The sequence below is a fragment of the Triturus cristatus genome, chromosome 5_1 (assembly GCF_964204655.1).
Source record: "Triturus cristatus chromosome 5_1, aTriCri1.1, whole genome shotgun sequence".
Lineage (NCBI taxonomy): Eukaryota > Metazoa > Chordata > Amphibia > Caudata > Salamandridae > Triturus > Triturus cristatus.
In genome coordinates, this window is record NC_140587.1 from 143,158,898 (window position 1) to 143,181,883 (window position 22,986).

Here is a 22,986-nt window from a genome sequence, read left to right on the forward strand (position 1 = left end):
CCTTTTACTGGGCATAAGTGTGTTAAGTCATCTTGAAAACCCTGTTTGTCTTTCCCAGTAACCATTTTAGTTGCCACGTTTTCTACTATTGATGCACTATCTTGCATCCTTTTCTAATCTTTATTGCTTCTCAGACTGTATCTGGTCCAAAACCCTTCCTACTGAAGGAGGAAATGCATTTTACAGCAGTCTTGCTACCTTCCATCTTGTTCTAGAGGCACCAAATCAGAACTTCTCAGTAACTGAATAGAACAGAGTTTGCCAAAAATTTCACTATGCCTTGAACTAGAAATGTCTTGACCTGTTTGCATACCACCTTCATTTCCTTATTTTCTTTTCTCTGTTTGAGGGTGTTTTTGGCCGGACGCCTCTTTACCGTGCAGCTTTTGGGGCGCACATAGCTGCTGTTCAAATGCTACTACAGTATGGTGCTGACCCAAGGATCTATGCTGAGGACGGCAGCAGGCCTGACCAGGTAATACTGTCTCAAGTCTATGCACTTACCTCTCTCATACAGTACAATAAGTGCCAGGGCAGGCTTTAGTTTTTCATTTATCGGTATTACTGTTCTTATAACTAGGCTATCCTGTTTTACGTTTGAACCAATAAAACCCCACCAAAAGGGAAACAGCCCTCATAAGTGTAAACATATAAACATTGATAAACACCTGCACAACTCCAAACTAAAATTCCATTCAAAGAAAAGAAAGTGAAGGAGAATGAGTAATACGTCTTTCTTTCTGAAGCAGCCAACATAATGTAACTTTGTTATACAAGGTAGTAGCAAGAAAGTCAGATCTAAGATTATTCTGCTTGAGTTTTTGTTGTTTAGGAGTGGTACTAAACTATTGTTTCCTCTTCATTTGTTTTCTCCGTTTGTGTGTGTTTGGATTAAAGATGGAGGGCTTAGAAACATGTTTTAGGCCTGATCTAATCTTATCGAATGTAGAGAATCTGGGAATATTGAAATCATATTTGATCTTTTGGTAGTGTTTAATTATTTCACTGACTGGTGAAAGTGCTGGCTCATAAGAATGTTGACCAATATGTACTATTACATTTGCCCGGTCATAAAATGAGTAAAACCCTTTGATACATCACCCCCTTTTCTAACAAGTCAATAATGATAGCAGGTCACCTGCCAAACACCCCAGGCTTTACACATTCAATGCAAGGTGTAGTAACAGGTACCTGTTAAGAGTGCTCTCACCATGCACATGGGATAGCAGTGAAAACAGCACACAAGACATTCCACATACATACAAAAATGCTTACCTACAGGGTGTCCCATTTGTATGTGTAATTCCTTCAGCTAATCCTGGCTTTTTAACCAACTGCACATTACTGTTGGGGTTTTTGAGTCCAAAGTTACATGTCAACAGCAAAATTTCAAGTCCCAGAATACAATGTGATGTGTGCTGTAAGGTCAGGACTGACTTAAAGTGAGACGTGTGCCATGGAAACCATTGGCAGCTATGAATGTTAATATAACAGTAGCACCATCCTAACATAGTGCAGAAAAGCAGTGGTGAGCATGCTTAAAGCATCTAGTTGCAGGTGTCTTAGAATGTAGGGCAACAAATTAATCAGGTGCAATTCAAAATGTTAAAGATTTCACAAGGTGCTGTGCTGTTGGCAGGGTTGACCACCCATACAATGTCATAATATTCAGTAAAGAGTAGGTAAATGACCCTCAACTGTGTCTAGGAATTTGTTTACTAAACATTTAAATATACCACTCTTACTTTTTTATCCATATACAGTTCGTTAAATCAGAGAGAATCCTGAAAAAGTGAGAGTGAGAAGTATTGAGATGTGAACAAGGATAATGAGATGAGTGGGAGTGAAATTGAAATACACAGGCTTTCTGTGCTTAAAACAGTCTCACATAAGTCCATTGGACAGACTGCAATAGGGAAGACATTACATATCCTGCATTCCTTCTACTTTAAGTTAGATATGTGCTGTTAGACATGGCATCCTTGGCATGGTTTTCACCTAACTTTTTGCCTTTTGACCTCCTGTTTTTGCTGACTTCATTTTTGCTGGCCTTAGGGCTCTGCACACTTTACCACTACTAACCAGTGCTAAAGTGCTTGTGCTCTTTCCTTAAAACATGGTAATATTGTCTCATACCTAATTGCCATATTTAATTTACTTATAAGTCCCTAGTAAAGTGCACTACGTGTGCCCAGGGTCTGTAAATTAAATTCTACTAGTGGGCCTGCAGCACTGGTAGTGCCACCCACTTAAGTAGCCCTTCAAATATGTATCAGGACTGCTATTGCAGAGACTTTGTGTGCAGTTTAAACTGCTATGTCGACCTGGCAAGATAAACCCTTTGCCAGGCCCAAACCTTCCTTTTTAATATGTGCAAGTCACTCCTAAGATAGGCCCTGGGACCCAAGGTGCAGTGAACCTAAAAAGTTGAACACGTACTTTTAAGTTTGCATATCCTGGTAGTGAAAAGCTCTTAAATTCATTTTTTCTACTGCAAGGCCTCTCTCTTCCATAGGAAAACATTGGAGTTTCCTTATTATATTTTATAAGTGTAATTTCCAAATGGAAAGAGATACCCCTTCAAGTTTGATGTCTCTGGATTCACAATTTAAAATCCTAACTTATGGTGCATTTGGATTTTAAATTGCAATTCTGAAAATGCCACTTTTAAAAAGTAGATTTGTTCTTGCTATAGCCACTTGGTGCCTGCAGCCTGTCTTTGTTCACAAGACTGGGTATAGTTGGCAGTTGGGCTTTGTGTATTCCTACTAGACAGCCACACACAATGGGACTTTAGGTGTAACGGAATGGGCAATCACTGGCAGGATAGGAGGGAAAAGCTGGTCCCAGTCTCACATACACCTGAATAGGCTGTGTCCTGTCTCCACACAAAGGGTTGCATGCCCCCTGTAGTTAGTCTGGAGCCAGGGCAGGGAAAGCAGGTCATCTATACACTTCAAAGGTATGCTTCTAGAAGTTTCTCCCGACCTCATAGGCACAACTGTGTATAAAAGAAGGACCTTAGACACCACCGCTTCAGTACACTTCGGGACATGTAAATACTATGCCAGGAAGGACTGCCACTCTGCTGGACTCCTGCTTTGCTATACTGACCTACTACCTGCTGCCCTCTTGCCTGGGTATGAATGACTGAACCTCTCTTGTCCCCAGAACCTAGAGTGTCTCCAAGGACTAGTTGGCCGGCCTCCTGATCTGAAGCTTCCGGGACATAACAGGCTTCCAACAACCTTGCACCCGCACCTGGACTCTGCCATCTGTGAGTCTACCCTGCCAGCTCATGCCTCCCCAGTCCTGGACCTTTGGAAGTAGGCCTAAGGTGCTTGCCAGCAGAACAGACGCATCTTCTCTGCTGAACTGCGCATCTCCGAGCAGAACCGACGCTTCCCCTGCACCAGACCGGTGCATCCCCAAGCAAAATCAATGCATCTCCACTGTGGATTGGACCTGTCGCAAAGGCCGATCTTACCCCTGCAGTCCTCGGAACCAAAGCTTTGTCCTGACAACTTAGTGCCTCCACACCCCAGGTCCTCACATCTCTCATCGATGGACTCTGCATCGCAGCCTCGCAGCTCCTCGGAACCAATGCATCGCCAGCTGTGTGCCGCATCCCAACTCCGGACTTCACATCGCAAGCCCCATCAGCAGGATCCTTGACGACGATGCAACAGTACCTTACACCGCAGCCTCGCCGTATCTACGAGCCAATGCATTGTTCTGGCTACACGGCGCATCTTCCACGCATATCCAGGCAACTCTCTACAACCAAGATATAAGGTACTCTATTCAGCAGGCCTAACTAGGTCCCTGTAGCCGGCCCAGGCTCCATCGCAGTCGGCCTAAACGTTTGACTTTGTCTCAGTCTGGTGCAACCAGCTCTCCCCAGTTTTACTGTTTGAAGTGTTTCACAAATACTTTACACATTACCTCTAAGTTAAGCCTGAATGCTCTGTGTCAAGCTACCAGAGGGTTGAGGACAGGTTAATCTGGGGTTACTCCAGTATTGGAACTTTCATAGATTCCCATGCTTGAATCATTCCCCGTTGTCGAGATGGGAGTCCCCGGTATATATAAAAATAGTAGTACAAATCACTACAAATCAGAAACTAGGCTTGGGCCCATTCTAGTTTTGTAACATCTTCACCTCTTTTTGTAAAAGAGACCAAATAAAATCAACAACCAATCAGATTAGCCTCACCCTGTAGAACCTTCCTGAGAGAACCTCAGACCCTCAGATTTTCTACCGCACGTTGTGCTAGGGAGTCTCCACTGAGCTCTGCCCAGTTTTTTCATTGTTACGTCTATTCCTTGAGTTTTTTTCAAGAGCTTTTTTTTCAACTTTGTTCTTCACCTTTATTCAACATGTCAGAGAAGGAGGAAAAAGGCCTTTTTAGAGCTTGTGCCACCTACTATAAAAAGAGGCTTTATGTGGATGACCCTCACAAGGACTGCAACTATTGCCTGTATCCAGATCATAAGGCCAAGGATCGCAAGGTATGCCGTACTTTTCCTACCAAAACCTTGAGGGACCGTGAGGGTTGTCTCCTGACCTGGCTCCAGAAGTTAAAATCCAGGAGGGAGCCTATCTCCAGTGACGACAGAGATGGGGCCTCATCAGCTGCGTCTTCTAGAAGATCTCTAAAAAGGGGGAGATCAGACCCTTTTTCTTCTGAAGACTGTCCTGGGAAAGCCTCTAAAAAGACCTCTCATGGGTCTGACAGGCAAAGTCAAAACAAATCTCCTCACCGAGGTGTAAATGAGAGGGAAGGACTTTCTACTGGAGAGACTGCAGTGAGGAAGTCGAGCTCTGTTCCTCCATCTTCTCCTCCTCACAGAAAAAAGGACTTAAAAAAGCCCTCTTCTGTTCCCTCTGAGGAAAAACATGTAAAGAAAATTCCGCCTCGACGACGCTGCCGATGACAGCGTCGACGAAGAAACCATCATCGTCTTCGTTGACACACAGCGAGAAGGTAAAATCTCCTCATTCGTCTTTGACTCCGACGACGGGATCATCGACGAGTCTCCTTACCTTCTCCTACGGTGCAGTCTTCATCGTCGACGGTGGTGAAGTCTGATGCGGCGTCATCAGTCACGTCGAAGATGTCATCGACAACTTCGACGATGAGGATGACGTCTGCCGCGGTTATGATGACGACGGCTACAACGTCAACGGTCATGACGACAGTAACGTCGACGGGGCTGACGATTACATTTACATCGTCGACAACACAGTTGACGACCTCGACGACGGATACAATTTCTGCTGTAACCATCAGAAAACGGCACATTACTCAGGAGATCACTTCCCCAAGCAAAGTGACTCCTCTGCTGCCTACCCACGTCCTAGAGGAGGAGGAGGAGGAGGAAGAAGAAGGTCCGTATTGCTATGCATATAGCCCTTCTGAACTGCATGTTAAGTGCCAGGACTTGGATTCTGAGGATGGGTATGATGACGAGCAGGAGTATGATCCTCCTCAAGACTATCTTGGAGGTTATCAGGAGGAAATGGTCTGTATGCCGTCCTCCTTGATTTCGGACTTACAGTTCATGCTTTCTGACTATAAAAAGAGGTTTCCAACGGCATCTCTGGTACAGGAGCTTGTTTCAGTTCCCTCTCTTCCGCCAGCGGGGCCTTCCACGCCTCGACTGCCATAACCTCCACTGCAATTGATAGTGGATCCACCACCTTCAGTTCCTCCAGTCCAGGATGACACCTCGGATGAGGACCAGGGTCAAACTGATCTCCCGGATCCAGATAGGGAATGGGATGATTACATAATCCCTTCTCCTGCCTCTTCTTCTCCGGTGCCAGTGGATTCTACGCCTGGGGACATTGGTGGTTTCCATAATTTGTTGGAGAGGGCAGCTAAAAGGTTCGATCTGCCTATGCCATCAGTGCAGTTGGAATGTTTCTTGTACGACTTTAAAATGCCTTTTAAAAGTTCGGTGAGGACAATCCCTATTGTTAGTCACATTAGGGAAGAGGGGCTCAAGGTTATGAAGACCCGAGCTACGGTGGTCCCGGTGCTTCCTCCTTTAGAAAAGAAATACAAGGCCCCGGAGGACAGCCCGGCTTGCCTGGGGAGACAACCAAAGCCGGACTCAGTTATTTTCCAGGCAGCACAGAGGAAATCTAGAAATCCAACGGCACCCTTAACAACGCCTCCTGATAAAGAAGGCAGCCGCTTGGACAATGCTGGCAAGAGGTTCTCATCAATGTCCAGCCTGCTTGTCAAAGCAGCTAATGCTTTAGCCATCTTAGGGCACTACCACCGCCAGATGTGGTGTGACCTCTCCCCCTATTTAGGCCAACTGCCTGAGGACAGCAAGTCCGAAGCTCAAATGATTCTCCACGAAGGAGAGAGGGCTTCATCGGAGGTAATCGACTGCACAATGGATATTGCAACAACTGCGTTCCGTTCCCTGGCTGGAGCGGCAGTCCTACAACACCAAGGATGGCTCCGTGCTACCAGGTTCAGACCAGCGGTTCAAAACAAGATTTTAGATCTTCCCTTTGATGGTGAAGCGCTCTTCGGCAAACATATAGATGATGCGCTCCAGGACATTAAAAAAGACAGACACTGCACGTTCGTTAGGGATGCTGCAATACCGCAAGATCCCCTTTCGGGGTGCAAGAGGTTGAGGTCTTCCCTCATACAGAGGAGGATACCAGCAATACCGTTACTCCTCTTATACGCCTGCCTCGCAGTCCTACCATCCACAGTATCACCAGTGGCAGGGTCAGTCCTCATCTTATTTAAGATCCACGAACCAAGGAAGAGCATGACGCCAGGGGAAGGAGTCCTCTAAGCGCCAATAGCGGCTGCCTGGCTCTGTCTACTGTTCCTCCCCCTCATGTAACACTTGTGGGGGGGCAGGATATCGCAATACTCCCAAGAATGGCAACGAATAACATTGGATCGTTGAGTTCTCAATATCATCCAATTTGCCCACACATTGGAGTTTGTCCATCCTCCTCCAACCAAGCCCCCTCTCGCCACAGCAACAAAACATCTTCGTCTCCTGCATTTAGAGGTCCAACAATGCTGCAGAAAGAGGCGATAGAACCGGTCCCCATCTCGCAGAGGGGAAAGGGGTTCTACTCCCGGTTCTTTCTGGTTCACAAGACTATTATAGATCTGAGGGAGCTCAACACCTATCTCATCAAACAGTTGTTTCGAATGGTCTCCTTACAGGACATTTCTTCATCTTTTAAATTCAGTAGATTTCATGGCCACTCTAGATCTAGAGGATGCATATTTTCATGTTCCCATTCATCCATCCCACAGGAAGTTCCTTCGCTTCACAGTAGCCAAGAGACACTTTCAATTCAAGGTCCTCCCCTTCGGCCTCAGATCGGCACCAAGAGTCTTTACAAAGATACTAGCTCCAGTGGCAGCTTTTCTAAGTAAACAACAGCACCAGGTTTTCCCTTACGTGGACGACTGGCTGCTAAAGGCGCCTACCAAGGCGGCAGCCGAGAGGTCAGTAACAGCTTGTACAAAGCTGTTCAAGAGTCTGGGTCTTTCCCTTAATGCAGAAAAATCTAATTTGTGCCCTTCAAGGGGCGCCAGATTCCTGGGAGCCATATTGGACACGTCTCAGAACAAGGCTTTCCCCACAGTGGAAAGGCAAGCAAAGCTAAGGTCAGTGGCCCACCTGCTTCGAAAAAGAAGGTCACTTTCAGTTCGCCTCTACAAGTCCCTTCTGGGATCCATTTCGTCCTGCATTCCTCTGATTCCTCACTGCAGGTTATGAATGTGCCCTCTTCAAGAACAGCTGGACTTGCAGTGGCGCCAGGTGGAGGGATCTTTTGAAGATGTGATCGCAATGACGGCGCCAATGAGAGAAGCTCCCTCTCGGGAGTTCGCCCTGCAACAGGGGGTGCCACAAGGCTCAATATTGAGCCCTTTACTTTTTAACATATATGTCCAACCCCTAGCAGTGGTGGCCAAAAGTAGAGGGTTGTCGTTGGTGTTGTACGCTGACGACACCCAATTGGTTATTGCCTTCTCTAAGAAATTTAACCACAACCTCGAGAAATTTAAGGAGGATTTGTTGGTGATCGCGGACTGGATGGCTTCAAACTACCTACAGCTGAATGCCACTAAGTCAGAAAGTCTGCTGTTCGGGAGGGACCGTGATATGTGGTGTGAGCAATATTGGCCAGATCGACTAAAAACAGCACCCTCGCCTAAAGAGGCAGTTAAGAATCTCGGTGTTTGGATTGACAGTGGTCTCTCCTTTGACACCCAATCTAAATCAGTAGCAGGGACCTGTTTTGGGCTTCTGTGAGGATTAAAACCTCTACTTGGTTTTTTTGATTCGAAAATTCGTCAGACCATTGTCCAGGCCACGATTTAATCTAGATTAGATTTTGGCAACTCTCTCTATTTAGGCGCCAGTAAGTCCAGTATTCGGCGTCTGCAGAGAATACAGAACGCAGCGCCCGTATTCTCCTGGCGCTCCCGAAATCTTGCTCAGTGTCTAAATTTCTACCTAAACTACACTGGCTGCCAGTTGAAAAAAGAATCCAGTTTAAAACGCTATGTGTGGCTCACAGAATTCTGACTCAACAAGCACCATTGGGGCTGGCGGATCTGCTAGCCTTCTATGTCCCTCTGCGTACTTTACGCTCAGCTGATCAAGGGCTGGCTTGTATTCCCCGAGTCTTAAGAGCCAGAGCTGGAGGCCGCTCTTTTAGAACTCTTGCGGCCAGACTATGGAACTCGCTCCCAGCTTCCATCAGAGGGATCCAGAATCATCTTGCCTTGCGCAAAGCCATAAAGACCTGGCTCTTCCCGGCGTAACTCCCCTCCGACCCGTACAGTCTCAAGTCTTTGGTTGCGCTGGGACACAAATCTTACAATAATAAAAATAATCGTGGACACGCCAGGAGAACATTTTCCAAGGTCTCTCCCTCATGGTCACCCCAGCACCTCAAATGATCACAACAGACGCATCGCTGGAGGGCTGGGCAGCGGCCCTGCAGGACCTCCAGATAAGTGGTTGGGGGCTGGACCACCAGCGTCTTTTACATAACAATCTGCTTGAACTCCGGGCGATTCGCCCGGCCTTGCAGGCTTTCCTCCAAGGATAAGAAATTCACCGGTTTTAATAAGGACAGACAATACTACGGCCATGCATTATATCAACAAGCAGGGCGGCACAAGATTTCGTCTGCTATCAGTGGAAGCTCAGGCAGTCTGGGAATGGGCGATCTTGCATGGAGTCGCACTATTTATTTTATTTTATTTGCAAAGTTTTATATAGCGCTGCCTAGACCCAGAGGTATCAGAGCGCTTTACATAAGGATCAGCGAGTTACAGGTTACATAATTACATAGCCAAGTATTGACATAGGAGAAAAAAACCATGAGATTACACAATAATATGAGTTATTAGCGCGTACACATGTCTTCAGGGGAGTGAAAGGTAGGGGGGAATGGTAACAGGGGTAAGGAATGCAGGTGGGAGACACAACGGGAAGACGAGAAAAACAATGTCCGATGTCCGGCTGGGTAGGTGACTGCCGAGTGGTGAAGCAGAGCCAAACTCCTCTATAGCTGCATAGGACAGCTCCACCAGGTATCGGCCAAGGCTGCTCGGGCACCGCGGAAGTACAGACAGTTATGGTGGAAGACGAGGAAAACAATGTCCAATGTCCGGCTGGGTAGGTGACGGCTGAGGGGTGAACCAGAGCCAAACTCCTCTATAGCTGCATAGGACAGCTCCACCGGGTATCGGCCAAGGTTGCTGGGGCACCGCGGTAAGTACAGACAGTTATGGTATCTGCCCAGGGGGCATCGTCAAAGTTCCATCGAGAGCACCGGTCACGGAGTTACTGGGAAGTGCTGTCTGCCTCATCCTCCAGCTTGCCCCCAGGTCAGGAGTGGTGAGAGGAGTGGTGGAAAGGACAGTTTCAAAGTCTGCAGATCTTCCCCACTGCAAGGCATTAATTACACAGGAGGTCATTAGACACATAGGCGTCGGGTGAATCGCTGATTTGGATGTCTGGGATCCCGCTAGCATGATGGAGCAAGAGCTGTGAGGGACTACCGCACAGATAAGAACTGAACACCACATATGCTAGTCGCCATCTTGTGATCAGTCTGCACTCGGTTGTAATCGGTTGCGTTTGCCAGCACAGATCATAGATGAGTCACTGGGCAGTTGTAGATCGTAGTAGTCGAAGTTACAATTATAACAGAGCAGGGGCCTCCAATGCAGAGCGCTGGTAAGTTGGTGCACCGCCTTACACATAGCACATATTGCGGCGAGAAAAGATCAGACGCGATCGGGGAAAATAACCACCGCCATGCACTAAATGCGGAGCATCTCCCAGGGACGCTAAACGAGACAGCAGACTCACTAAGCAGACTGAAATCAGTCAGCCATGAATGGGATTTGGATCAGCAGCCTCTAGAGGAAATTTTTCGTCTATGGGGCAGACCAGCCATAGATCTCTTTGCTACTTCGGCGAACAAGAAATGCCAGTTCTACGTAAGCTGGTATCACCATCGGGTATCCTTTGGGAATGCGTTTTCGATGGCATGGTCCGGCGCCTTTGTTTATGCTTTTTCTCCATCCCGCTGATCCCAAGGCTTCTCAGGAAGATGAAGATGGAACCATGCAAGATGATTCTAATAGCGCCGTCTTGGCCACGCCAGTACTGGTTCATGGAGCTTCTCCTTCTATCCCTGGAGCATCCGGTGCCTTTATAACCGATCCCATCTCTGTTGACAATGTCCCGGGGCCAAGTGTTGCATCTGGATCCCCGATCCTTGCAATTATCGGCGTGGCTCCTGAGCACAGAGAATTTCTCGATGTAAGACTCTCTGCGGAATGTAGAGACATTCTCTCTCAAGCTCGTGCTTAAAGTACAAACAAAACTTACAGGCTGAAGTGGAAGAGGTTTTGCCACTGGTGCCATGACTCGGAGGTTCATCCGTTCTCTTCCTCGGCTCATGAAATCCTTCCTTACATTCTTCCTTTGGCGAAAGCGGGTCTGGCTCATTCATCTATTAAAGTTCATCTCGCAGCCATTTCTCGCTTCAGGAGAACATCCTCAGGCCCTTCGCTCTGGTCAGCAAGGATAGTTAAGCAGTTTATGAAAGGCCTTTTTTGAGCCTTCCCTCCAGTGAAACCTCGTCCACCACTGGGGCACCTTAATCTGGTCTTGTCCCAGCTCATGAAGCATCCATTCAAACCTATACATAAAACAGACTTGAAATTTCTCTCTTTGAAGGTGGCTCTTCTTCTAGACTTGACTTCAGCTAGGAAGGTCAGCTAGTTACAGGCACTCACCATTCAGGAGCCCTTCCTTCAATTTTAGAATGAAACAGTTATACTCCGTAGCAACCCCAAGTTCATCCCAAAGGTACCTTTGGACTTTCATTTAAATGAATCAGTGATACTCAAGTCCTTTTTCCCTCAGCCTACGACTCTGGCTGAAAGGTCTCTTCACTCATTGGATATTCAACGTTGCCTGAAGTTCTATCTTCAGAGAACTAAGGATCTTAGAAAATCACATCAGCTCTTTGTGGCTTACCGCGCTCTTCGTAAAGGATCTCCCCTTTCCAAGCAGGGGATTGCACGTTGGATTTCAAGCGCTATCAAATATTGTCATTAAGCAGCGGGAAAACCCCTTGAGGGGAAGGTCTGTGCTCACTCCACGAGGGCGATCTCTTCTTCCACGGGCCTCTTTGCTGGAGTACCTATCCGGGACATCTGCAGGGCAGCAACCTGGAAGAGCACTCATAGCTTCACGAGGCATTACTGCTTGGATTCTTCAATGCGCAGCGACGCTGCAGTTGGTCAAGCAGTCCTGAGGAACCTCTTTCAATAAGCGATGAGCTTTCCCTCTCATTCCTCCTTCCTTTTCCTTTATACTTTCTTCGCACATTCTTTGATGAATTTTAATATGGGTGCTTATTTCTGAATGCATGCATATATATGTTATTGACACTTGAAATTTGAGATTATCATCTTTCTCTGCTAAAAAAAAAAAAAGAATCAGTAAAGTCTAAACTGATATATGCTTGATATTTATTGTTTACCTTAATCTTATTGATGCATTGTTGGTATCAGTTGAATTTGATACACGCAAAGAAATATGCTCATGACTGCTAGCTACTCTGATTCAAGCATGGGAATCTATGAAAGTTCCAATACTGGAGTAAGAAAACAAGTTACTTACCTGTAACTTTAGTTCTCCGGTGTTGGAAACTTTAATAGATTCACATGCGACCCACACTCCTCCCCTGGGAAAGCTCGACCTTCTGTATTTTATGGTTATAGTGTGGCACTACGGCTACGAAAATCTGAGGGTCTGAGGTTCTCTCAGGAAGGTTCTACAGGGTGAGGCTAATCTGATTGGTTGTTGATTTTATTTGGTCTCTTTTACAAAAAGAGGTGGATATGTTTCAAAACTAGAATCGGCCTAGGCCTAGTTTCTGATTTGTAGTGATTTGTACTACTATTTTTATATATACACCGGGGAATCCCATCTCGACGACGGGAATGATTCAAGCATGTGAATCTATGAAGTTTCCAATACTGGAGAACTAAAGTTACAGGTAAGTAACTTGTTTTCTTTGCTTGTGCCTTACCCTGACTAGGATTGTGGTTGCTGCTTGACCAGGGCTCACACCCCAATCAACCAGTAACCCAATTTCTATCATGTGCTGTATAACAATCACTGATAAAAACAAAGTGGTTTGTAAACACTGGAAAATAACAGTTTTGGTTTTTATTTCAAAAGGTTTGGAAAACAATGAGAAAACACTACTAAAATCCACAAAAACATAAACACTGCAAACAGGATAGCCTACTTATAAGCAACAAATGTGGCATTGTTACCACATTACAGTGGTAAAATTGTTACTTCGCCTTGGACAGTAGAGCAGTATAAATCTTTGTGACAACCCAGTCCAAGTTTTATTACATCTAATATAAAGTATCATACGGTACCTTATGAGCGAAATTAGTTCTAGAGAGAACTGGAACTATCATGTGTGCAGATTTTTCTGCTATGCTTACCACATAGACAATTGCTGTATACTTCGGTAACATGCTCTGATCATTATTGGTGCAGTCCTACGTTGCAAGGTACTGGCCATGTTTAAATATGATGGCATCACTTAATTTCATTTTGTATTGTAACTTGGTTTCCCCTTCCACTTGTTAGGAAATATTATCATGATGTTAATGGGCATTATGTGTTGGGTGATTTAATAATCAATGCTAAAGGGTGAATTCCTCAAACACATGTTTATCTTGTGTGACTATGTCTTACAGAGTCACAAGCAACTGACCACAACACAACTTTGTAAGGTATTTCCTTGATGGAAGCCCATCTTTCTGTGAGTCTGTGATTCTATAGCAGATTTCAAAATGCACAATTAGTGTTACTGCTAAATGACTTTTTCTAGCGTTACTGCACCGTTGTGCTTTGCAAAACTGGAAAGCAGACTGGCCATAATAAAAGGGAGTGGGAAACAGCAAATTCTAAATTCAATTTAATACTTGGATATATAATCCCTCCTCTTGCTGACCTGTGTGATGCATAGGAGTGACACAAAAATATCTTTCTTTTTATCACTGAAACCTGTTTTTCTGACGTGATGTAGTGGGTTTGCTATCATCCATAGTTCTTCATTGAAAATCTCCCTAGGTGCCTCTCACAAAACCCAGAACATGTATCCTCAAGAATTTTGTTAACTTTTCCTGCTGATCATCTCTTTCAATGCTCGCATTATGCTAACACCCTCAAAGACCAGTTGCACCTGGCCTTGACCAACTCTATGAACTGATGTGAAGGTAGCCACTTAATGCCTCCCATTGCCACCTGGACATAAGCACATTGTGGGACTGCACATCTCATCCTACAGCTCTGGATCTGAAGGATTTTCCACATTATCTATGCGTGCTTTCGAGCATTGACTTGATTAACTGCTTTTGAGAGACCTACACATTTAGTTTCATGAACATTCTATGAATTCCGTGTTCTCATTTTTTTGTGGTGCTCTCTTCTAATCTGTCACTCTAACCACAGGTACAGCCCTTTACGTTTCAATAGTGCATATAGCTTTTTTTTTAACTCTCCTTTTGCGCAGATTAACGCCCTCACATCTGGCATTGAAGTCTATCCACTTGTTTTTTTATACTCTCCAAACGCTTCTTATATGGTAAGGGAGAAGGTAACCTCTTGGGATTGGCATGGCTGTGGCAATACTGGGGTGAGCCCATTATGCTCCAGAATAGATTTAGCCCCCCAAGTCTCTTGAATTGCAACAACTAATTACACAGTCCTTGTATTTGTGCTTACCGTACTCAAGGTGCATCTGCGGGCTCTGCTTCTGAAATCCCTTCCACTCATATCACGTCATCAGACCCTCTTTTTAAGGTCGTCAGTTGGAATGTGGCAGGTTTAGCGAGTAAGCTACTAGATGAGAAGTGACTGAGTTTTCTGAGAGAATAGCAAATTGTTGGGCTTTCAGGAAACATGGGATACTGGTCTGACTCTTTATCTTGACAGGTATTGTTCCTTTTTTATGCCAGCTATCCCATCAGTTAGAGGAAGAGCAAAGGGTGGTCTTGTCATTTTGATTTCTTTAGACATCCATTGTAAAACTGCCCCGGTTCAGACGCTCTCAGTTGCTTCTGACTGTTATTCTATTGTTTACATCCTCACCTAGCCTTTTAGTTATACATTTTTAACAACTCTCATTCCCATTATACTCTGAATGAACACTTGATGGCAGTTAATTGAATCTTAGCTGATTTTTTGGGCAAGCAACAAGCCCCATTAGGTGTGATTGTGCTGTGAGATTTTAAAATACACCTATGCTTGGAGCCTTGTACCAAGAGATGAATTGTTTGCTGATGGTTCTGGTCATTTCAGACATACGTGGCCGAGTGAACTTGTGGGTAATATTTTGGCTGACAATAATCTACAATTGTTAACTCATTTAAATGACAGCATTAGTCCGGATTTGATTGTTCATACCTTTGTTGGGCGGGATTTTAAGTCTACAGTGGATTATATTCTTCTTTCCCCAATTTGATTCACTTTGTTGCCTAGTATGAAGCTGTATGGAGTCATCTCAGCGATCACAACCAGCTGCGTTTAACTTTCATTTGTAATTTATGGAAGACTAACCAAATTGACAAAGGCTTGGTAGGGTAGGGGCTCAAGCCAGTTGATTAGGGCTGTAGACTCAAATGGTCCAAAATAGAGCATCTGAAGCTTATGGCTAATCTTGACGCAACTTGTCATCGGGACATTTTTATGTGTATGGCGCATCTTTTGTACAGGATGGTATATTGTTAGCATTTCATAATTGTGAGTTTATTTGGGGTTATTTTAGTTTAGGAAAGACTAAACCAGAGGGACTAGCTGCTGAATTTCGATGGTTTAACCACGTATGTTCTCAATCCCATCGTGCTTTGTGGGTAGATACACTATGAAGAACCAAAGCACTCTCCAAATAAATGTAGTGTCCCGACAGTATGGACCATAATTACTTAAACATGGTTTTGTTTGATTCTTAGCACAATCCTGATAATACAATGATACAATTGAATGAAACAAGAGTTGTAATCCACAAAATGGTGATATGTTTCACAATCTTAATTCCTGTTGAGATATCCAGAAGAAACACAGTTTTGTCAATCTTTGACTTTTTAAATGTTAGAGAGGTGGTGGCACGGTTGGTATAGTCTTAATTTTGTGTTCACAACCCGTCGTAAAAATAGAATCACGTTCCAGAGAAGTTACTCTTCATGAGAATCTTGGAGTACTTCAATTATCTCAAATGATTACGGTAACACAGAAGCAATGTCCACATCGAAAAATGGATAATAGTACAAAAGAAGTCCATCAAGCAGAGATCCCATCAAAAGTAATTGATGTCGGTGATGTTTTGCGCAACCTTGTAACTGGGGCAAAGAAAAAGCCTGATTTACGCACAAAGTGTAATGAACATTCAAGATCATGGGTCAGGTTATTCTTTCAAGGTTGTCTGCATGGCTAGAGGATAATAAAATCCTGAGCGACCTACAATATGGCTTTAGAGCTTGGGAAGCACCCTGGACCAATGTTTACATTTACAGCAGGTCATAGATAAGTATACTATAGCCAAACAGGGCTGCATATATATGGCGTTTATGGACCTGTCTTCGGCTTTAGATATGGTCAACAGGAGTAAATTATCTTTGCACTCTGACCTAGAGGCAGTGATTAGATATACTCAAGATGGAGATACTACAACCCCCTTTACGGTTCATCGTAGTATAAGGCAGGGCTGCATATTGGCCCCAGTGTTATTCACCTTTTACATTAATGATTTAGGGGAGACCCTGCACGCGCCCACATGCAGTACCAACCTGTTGTATGCCGATGACGCAGTCCTAATATCTAGAACTGCGGTCAGCTTGTAAAAAATGCTGAATGCTTTTGTCAGTTTTATGGTGGTCGGAAGAGGTGTCAGGAGGAAGATAACCTATAGTTTTGAGGGGGCTGGGATTTCTATGGAATACCTTCCCATATCTGGGAGTGCTTTTGATGAGAAGGGTTCTTGGTGTCCTTCCTGAGAGCTAAAAGAAATGCTTTTGCTAGGACAGGGGTTTCTGTGTTTGATGTTCCTAGCTGTATGGGAGATACCGATCAAGGACCTTACTCAATCAAAATGCATCTCCCTGGTTTTGTATGGGACTGATGTGTGGGCCTATAAAAAAACCCTGATCTCCAAACCATTGAGAAAAAATGTTTAAGACGCCTCTTGGCAGTGCCTTAATCCACTACTTCTTTTGTCGTTCACGAAGAGCTAAGGGTGGTCTACATTCCCGACATACTGGTTATTCGCCCCTTGTTAAGATGGATTTCAGTTTGGACAAATCCCGAACTGGAGCTAAACAAGGTCATTTTTAGGGACTGCATGTATTTGACTGAGGCCAAATGTATCCCTTCGCTGAAGTACATTAGAACCACCTGTAGGGAGCTGGGACTTCCTGAGCTGTATGACCACCCAGAAAACATGAGTAAAGGAGATATGCTCTGGGCTAAAAAACAGTTCTATGCTAGATCTCAGGCTGATAGAGAACGTGGGTAATTAGTTAAGCGTACAGTTTATGCATATACTATAATCTCTACATTTGGGTGCATTGAAGCTTAGCTTACGTTTGTCACTAAAGTGCAACATCGTTTTCTGCTGGCACGTTTTCGGTTGAATCAACTGCATTGGCTTTTAGCTGACCCAAAAGGATGGAATACTGTTGATAATTGAACTCCATGTTGCTGTGACAATTGTTCAGTCCAAAATACCTATGTTTTGTGACTTCTTTCATGATCGCCATAGACAATTTTTTCTCCCACTGCTGAAATGGCTGATGTTTATGCAGGCTAGACTAGCTTTTATGTTTTTACAAATGTTACCCAATGAATATGTTTCCTTTAATGTAGCAAGGTTTTTAATTAGAGTAATTCGAAAAAGTAGGGGAGGACTGACTCATGTATTTATGGTAACTTTATGAAGTGATCTTATTGTACATTATGTGCCTATACGAGTTACATTTTAAATAACCTGGTGTTATATAAGAAGTGTAAATATGGTTTTCGGCTGCTACTGATGAATGTTCCATATTTTATGCATTTTATTTGGACTGTATGTATCTTTTATGGTTTTAACTAACTGATTAAAGACGATGATGATGATGATGAACTCCCCTGTCACAGTAAAAGTACCTCCCATGGCTTTCAAAACTTCCTTCTCAAAAGTGCTAGAATAAATCTATTCTGTCTCTGGAATTTGTTAATCAGTTTATAAGAATACCAAAAGAGGTATGTGGTTACATGACTTCTGGGCCTTACCATTGAAATTCCAAAGGAACACTTCCTTGTTCCAAAAGGCACTAGTAGTTTTCGGGAAACCATCTGGCTATTTACCAAGAATGCTAATTATTTATCTTTGTGGAAGGAGGTCTCAACAGAGCGTAGAAAGCAGGTTGATAGGTAAAAAATACTCATCCTGTTTATTCTGTCTGAACAAGGAGCAGAAAAGCAAGTTGAGGGGGGGAAAATGTTCACCCTGTCTATTCTGTGCAGTACATTACTACAACTGTGATCACACTGCAGGAACTGTCCCAAATTGTGCAAAATGTTCTCTCACCAGCCACAGTGCTGAAGTGCCATGCATTGGGGCAGATGCTTTCAAGTAGTATTTTTTATCAAAAAAATGATTGAGATTCGTAAGTCACTTCAAGTTCCACCCAGGTATGGTAACGTCAGTGTTTCATCTTCAAGAAATTCCTATGTCTTATTGCTTCAATCTGCTGCACTGTTTGAAGTCCACTTGTAGCCAGGAGGATACTCTTCCAGCTTTATCTATGAAGATTGAAGCATTCTTCTGCCACATGCATTGCAAAGGTACTCAATAGTTCCATGACAGCTGGTCTCAGTCCTGTCTCAAAAACATCACTGACACTGCGGTCGAAAAAAAGCTTCTTTAGAACTGACTTCTTTTACATCCTGCCGGCTTGTGACAAAGTCTATCCTGGCTGGTAAAGTGCTGAACAAAAAAAGCAGTTTGAGGGATATGGGGTGGTGGGTGGGGGTGGCCTGGTATGACAAAAAGTGGGGCATGTGTCAAGTCTTCTCCGCACTAGCCAGACATCATTGGGGGTCTGTCCAGCACCAACAGCACCTCCCTGGCCCTGAAACCTAAGTGTATAGCGCAAACTGCCTTTGGCAGGACAAGGATCGAGTAGCTGACAGCCAAAGACCTACACCAGAATGTAGAGACTACAGAAATGTATGCTGGGAAAGATGGTGAGTACGACTGCATCAGCGGCCTAGGAAAGAATGATGGCAGTGCTGACTGGATCTGGAGATCCACAGCAGAGGGAGCAAGAGGCCAGCGATGATGGTGGGCGGTGACACTGAGAGAGGGTTTTCTATGGACTAGCAGCATAGTGGTGGGCTGCGCAAATGCTGAATTGGGGGAGCAGCGAGAGAGCCCATGGTGCATGGAACATCCTAAGGAGCTATGAAGAAAGGGTGACGTGCTTCCTCCTCCTGCAAACGTCAAGACTGGAGCAGTGGATGGCTAAGTAAGGTCAGCTGGAATGCGCGATTAGGAGACCTGTGACCTCTACAACAGGCTAGCGGCATGGTCTAATCTTAATACTGCACCCGCCAGAGAAAATTCCTGTGCGTCACAGGAAACACATGACGGTTTGGCACGGTGCTGGTGCATGCCTGCTGTCATAGCACCGAGAAACAACAGCATCGTGACTGGCAGGATGTGAGCTGCACAGGAGACGCAGTCTTACCATTGGGCTCCTCAACTGCCCGGAGGGCCGTCAAGCCTTCCATGCTATCCAGCATGAATGGGCAAAAGCAGATGGCCCAACATAAGTTTACAATAGAAGGGTCGTACATTGTCAGTGTGACTATTGGGGATCCACACTGATCCACCAATAGTGGGAGGCAATATTTGTTTCGAGAAAAATGTTAGCTATATTTGTTTTTGAAATACATCTCTTGGGGAAAGACGTGGAAGATGAGATGCTGCTCCTTCCTAATGCAATTCTACATATCAGCGAAGACAAAACAGTTGGAGTGGGTATCCTGATGGTGACACACTTGTTTTTAACCTCACTGCCTTTCATGCTGATATGGAGGGAAGACAAATACTGGTGAATGGCTTATTAACCCCTTCAGTGCCCATGACGAGCTGGACTCGTCATGGGCCGCGGTGGCGCTGTGCCCATGACGAGTCCAGCTCGTCATAGACCCCGCCCGCTAATACAACGGCCGGCACAGGGCGGGGAAAGGGGCGGGCACTGAAGGGGTTAAGAGGGATGAGACTAACACAAGCCTCAGTATACTATGGACAAACACTGATTGGCCCATAATTGTAGAGGGAGACTGGAACCTAATCCTAAACGGAACAAAGGACATAATGACCTTGAAATATGTGGGCACGAATGAACTGTCCAGCGACGGCTTGCAACGGTGGACAGAGTTAGGATTGCTGAATATGGAGAAAAATTGACCATGATCCAGTAGACTACACACATCGATCAGCGGCATAAAAATATTATCCGTGGATCAATATGAACCTCTCTAATTGCACCTAATACTCTTGTTGCATCAAGCGGTACATGAGATGATCTCTCTCTCTGGTCACTCCTGATTGTGGGCCAGTTCAGTTTGGGGGAGAAGAAACAAAGACAAAATGTTCTTGGAGACTTACTAACCAACTGTTAAAGGACCCACCTGTGAAGGCTATAGTGGTTGGACAAATATATCCATTTCTCCATTTCAGTTAACTCAGGTCAGATTTGGTTAGAAGTAGTAAGGGATGCTTTCAAAGCTGTGATGAGGGGATACTTCTTAGCTGAAGGAGCAAGGCTGAAAAAGATAAGGGAAGATGTCAGGGCACTATTAAAAAATGGTCAGGGGCCAACAGGGTACAACTCAAAATACTAGACTTAAAGAGGACAGAATGCTCCCTAGCAAACACAGGACATAAATTATTTGAAGGAAAGAACAACAGGGAGGCTGCTGTCCTCTTTGTTAAAGGCCGAACATGAATGTACTTACATGGACACAATCAAAGAAGGCAGTGTTGACTAAGGTAGAAGGAAAAAAAGAGTGGTTCTGCTAGTTTTATCATAAATTTTATGAATCAGAATACAAAGATCCGGGAGATGAAGAAGCATATATCAAAGATGCAGATTTGGAGAGACTCTCTTCTGACCAGGCAGAAGAGGTAGAGCAACCCATTACCAAAGACAAGATAAGTTAAAGATGTCTAACTGTCAAAGGCCGGAGGCACTGATTGCTTTATGAATTGTTCTACCAGACATTCTGGCTTCATCTCCTAGACTTCCTGGTCAAACTATTTACTTCTTTCGCCTCATAGTGCCAGCCTACTCCCATGATGGGACATGCTGAACTGGCATGGACACTTAAGCCCAGAGAGGACAGGATAGAGTGGGTTCTATACATCCATCTTATTAGTGAATGTAGATGTGAAGATGTACACCTCTTTCTTAGTAACAATATCGCACAAGTGCCTCCCCCAGCTAATCCACCCAGAACAGTCAGGTTTTTCAAGCAGCCGCAGAGTGCGTGACAATACAAGGAAGGTGGTGCACCTCATAGACTTGGCACTGAACATCAAGAGGGAGACAACACTCCTTTTACTTAACACTGAGAAGGAATTCGACTGAGGGCAGTGGGGCTTTATAGAAGGGGCAAAGTCAGAGAAGTGTCTGGTGCTAGAGTCATAAAGATGGTGTGTGCAAAATACTTAGAGCAGAGAGAACAGATCAGAATTACCAATACATACACTTGAGAAATAATCCCAAGTAGAGGGATATGCGGTATGGATGCCCCATCTGCTCCTGGTATTGGTCCTCTACCCAGAGCCCCTAGCTCAAAATCTGCCAAAAGATAGTTAACAAGTTGAAATAGTAACCATTACAATTACTGCATATTGATCATGAATGACATTTAACAGACAATAAGAAGTATCATTCACAGCATCTGCTGGATTAAAACCAGCAATCAATGGTTTCCATTGCTTTATAAGGTTGCTTCCATGGACGCAGTGATTAACATCCTCCAGTCCTGGGACATCAGTCTAACCGACTCCATGCTGAAGAAGATGGAAGCCGAAGGTCAGAGAAAGAAACAGGAGGAACAGAAGATGAAAAACGAAGACACTGACCGGTGAGCGTAAATGTACAGCATAAGGAAATGTGTGCCTACACTTACTAGCACTCTGTGCTTAAAAGGAATTCAGAAACTTCCACCCAAAGGAAAGTCGTTTCTGTTTCCTGATTACATTGTTCATAGCACAATTTTTCAGTTTTAACCACTCGATCTGCTTAGTGGTTCATGGAGTATGTAAACACTGAAACTTATCTAAATTCATAGGCTTCTGTTGGCATAGTATTTCAGGCTCATAGCAGAACAACTGTTGTGCACCAGCATTGTGTTTTCCTATATTAATATGCTTTGAATTTTGAATATCATCTACCTAGGAATCATTGGTGCATCAGTTGTAGTACTGTGTTTTAGTTACATTTCTTTTTTCTATTTTTAATTTTTATTGAGAAGAATAATGCATATAAATACAGTGACTATTTGCAACTCACAGTGTACACATATCATGAACAATTATAGAGCAATGATACAAATTTATAACATCTCCTCCAGTGCATAGCCGCATTACCAGCCCGTGGTCCACCTCTTACAGCCCACTCTCAATATAACATCGACCTTCACTAGCATTGTATTATATAACAATTCAATAAATAAAAGAGGCCTCAATTAGTGTTGCAGAGCATCATCCAATTTGTCTTATTTGAATAGAGCCTGCACCCTCAGCTTTCCCTGCTTCTTTTCCGACTAAATACTGCTGATACAGTCCCCAAGAGCTACTAGGGCGGCTCTGAGGCGGCAACAGATCATTATAGAATTCAGATTGCGTGTTGCAATAAACCATATCTTTAGACCAATCAGTAACTGAGAGTGCGGGTCCCAGCGCCCACCGAATAGCAATCCTACGTTTGGCAAGCAGCAATCCTATATCTATGAGCTTTCGCATCTCTTTCGGTAGCTCCACAGTATACCCCAGCAATGCCAGCAGGGGGTCCATCGTAAGCGTAAGACCGGTGATGTCATTCAATGTTTGGAAGATCTGTTCCAAGAACTTCGCTATCACCGGGCACACCCAAGCAATATGTAGAAACCCTGCCGAGCCGGCCCCACATTTCCCACAGTCTGCAGAATCCCGTAGGCCATAATGAGACAGTCATACCAGCGTATGACAGGCTCTCTTAAGATATTTAAAATGAATCAGGCAATGCCTGCCATTCAGGGTTAGGTGTTGTGTAACCTTGCAGCAATACGGCCAGACAGTGTCCTCAAGTGCCACCCCCAGATCAGTCTGCC

General features: G+C 44.5%; 1 protein-coding gene across 8 annotated transcripts in view; it reads left to right on the forward strand.

Moving 5' to 3' along the window:
- Window positions 1–22,986, forward strand: part of IQANK1 (IQ motif and ankyrin repeat containing 1) — a 441,637-nt gene that overhangs the window by 288,836 nt on the left and 129,815 nt on the right. For all 8 annotated transcript variants that reach the window (XM_085604654.1, XM_085604655.1, XM_085604657.1 and 5 more), the window contains 2 exons: window positions 350–475; window positions 21,620–21,759. In XM_085604654.1, coding sequence (XP_085460780.1) covers window positions 350–475; window positions 21,620–21,759 — 266 coding nt within the window. The remainder of the gene's footprint in view (window positions 1–349; window positions 476–21,619; window positions 21,760–22,986) is intronic.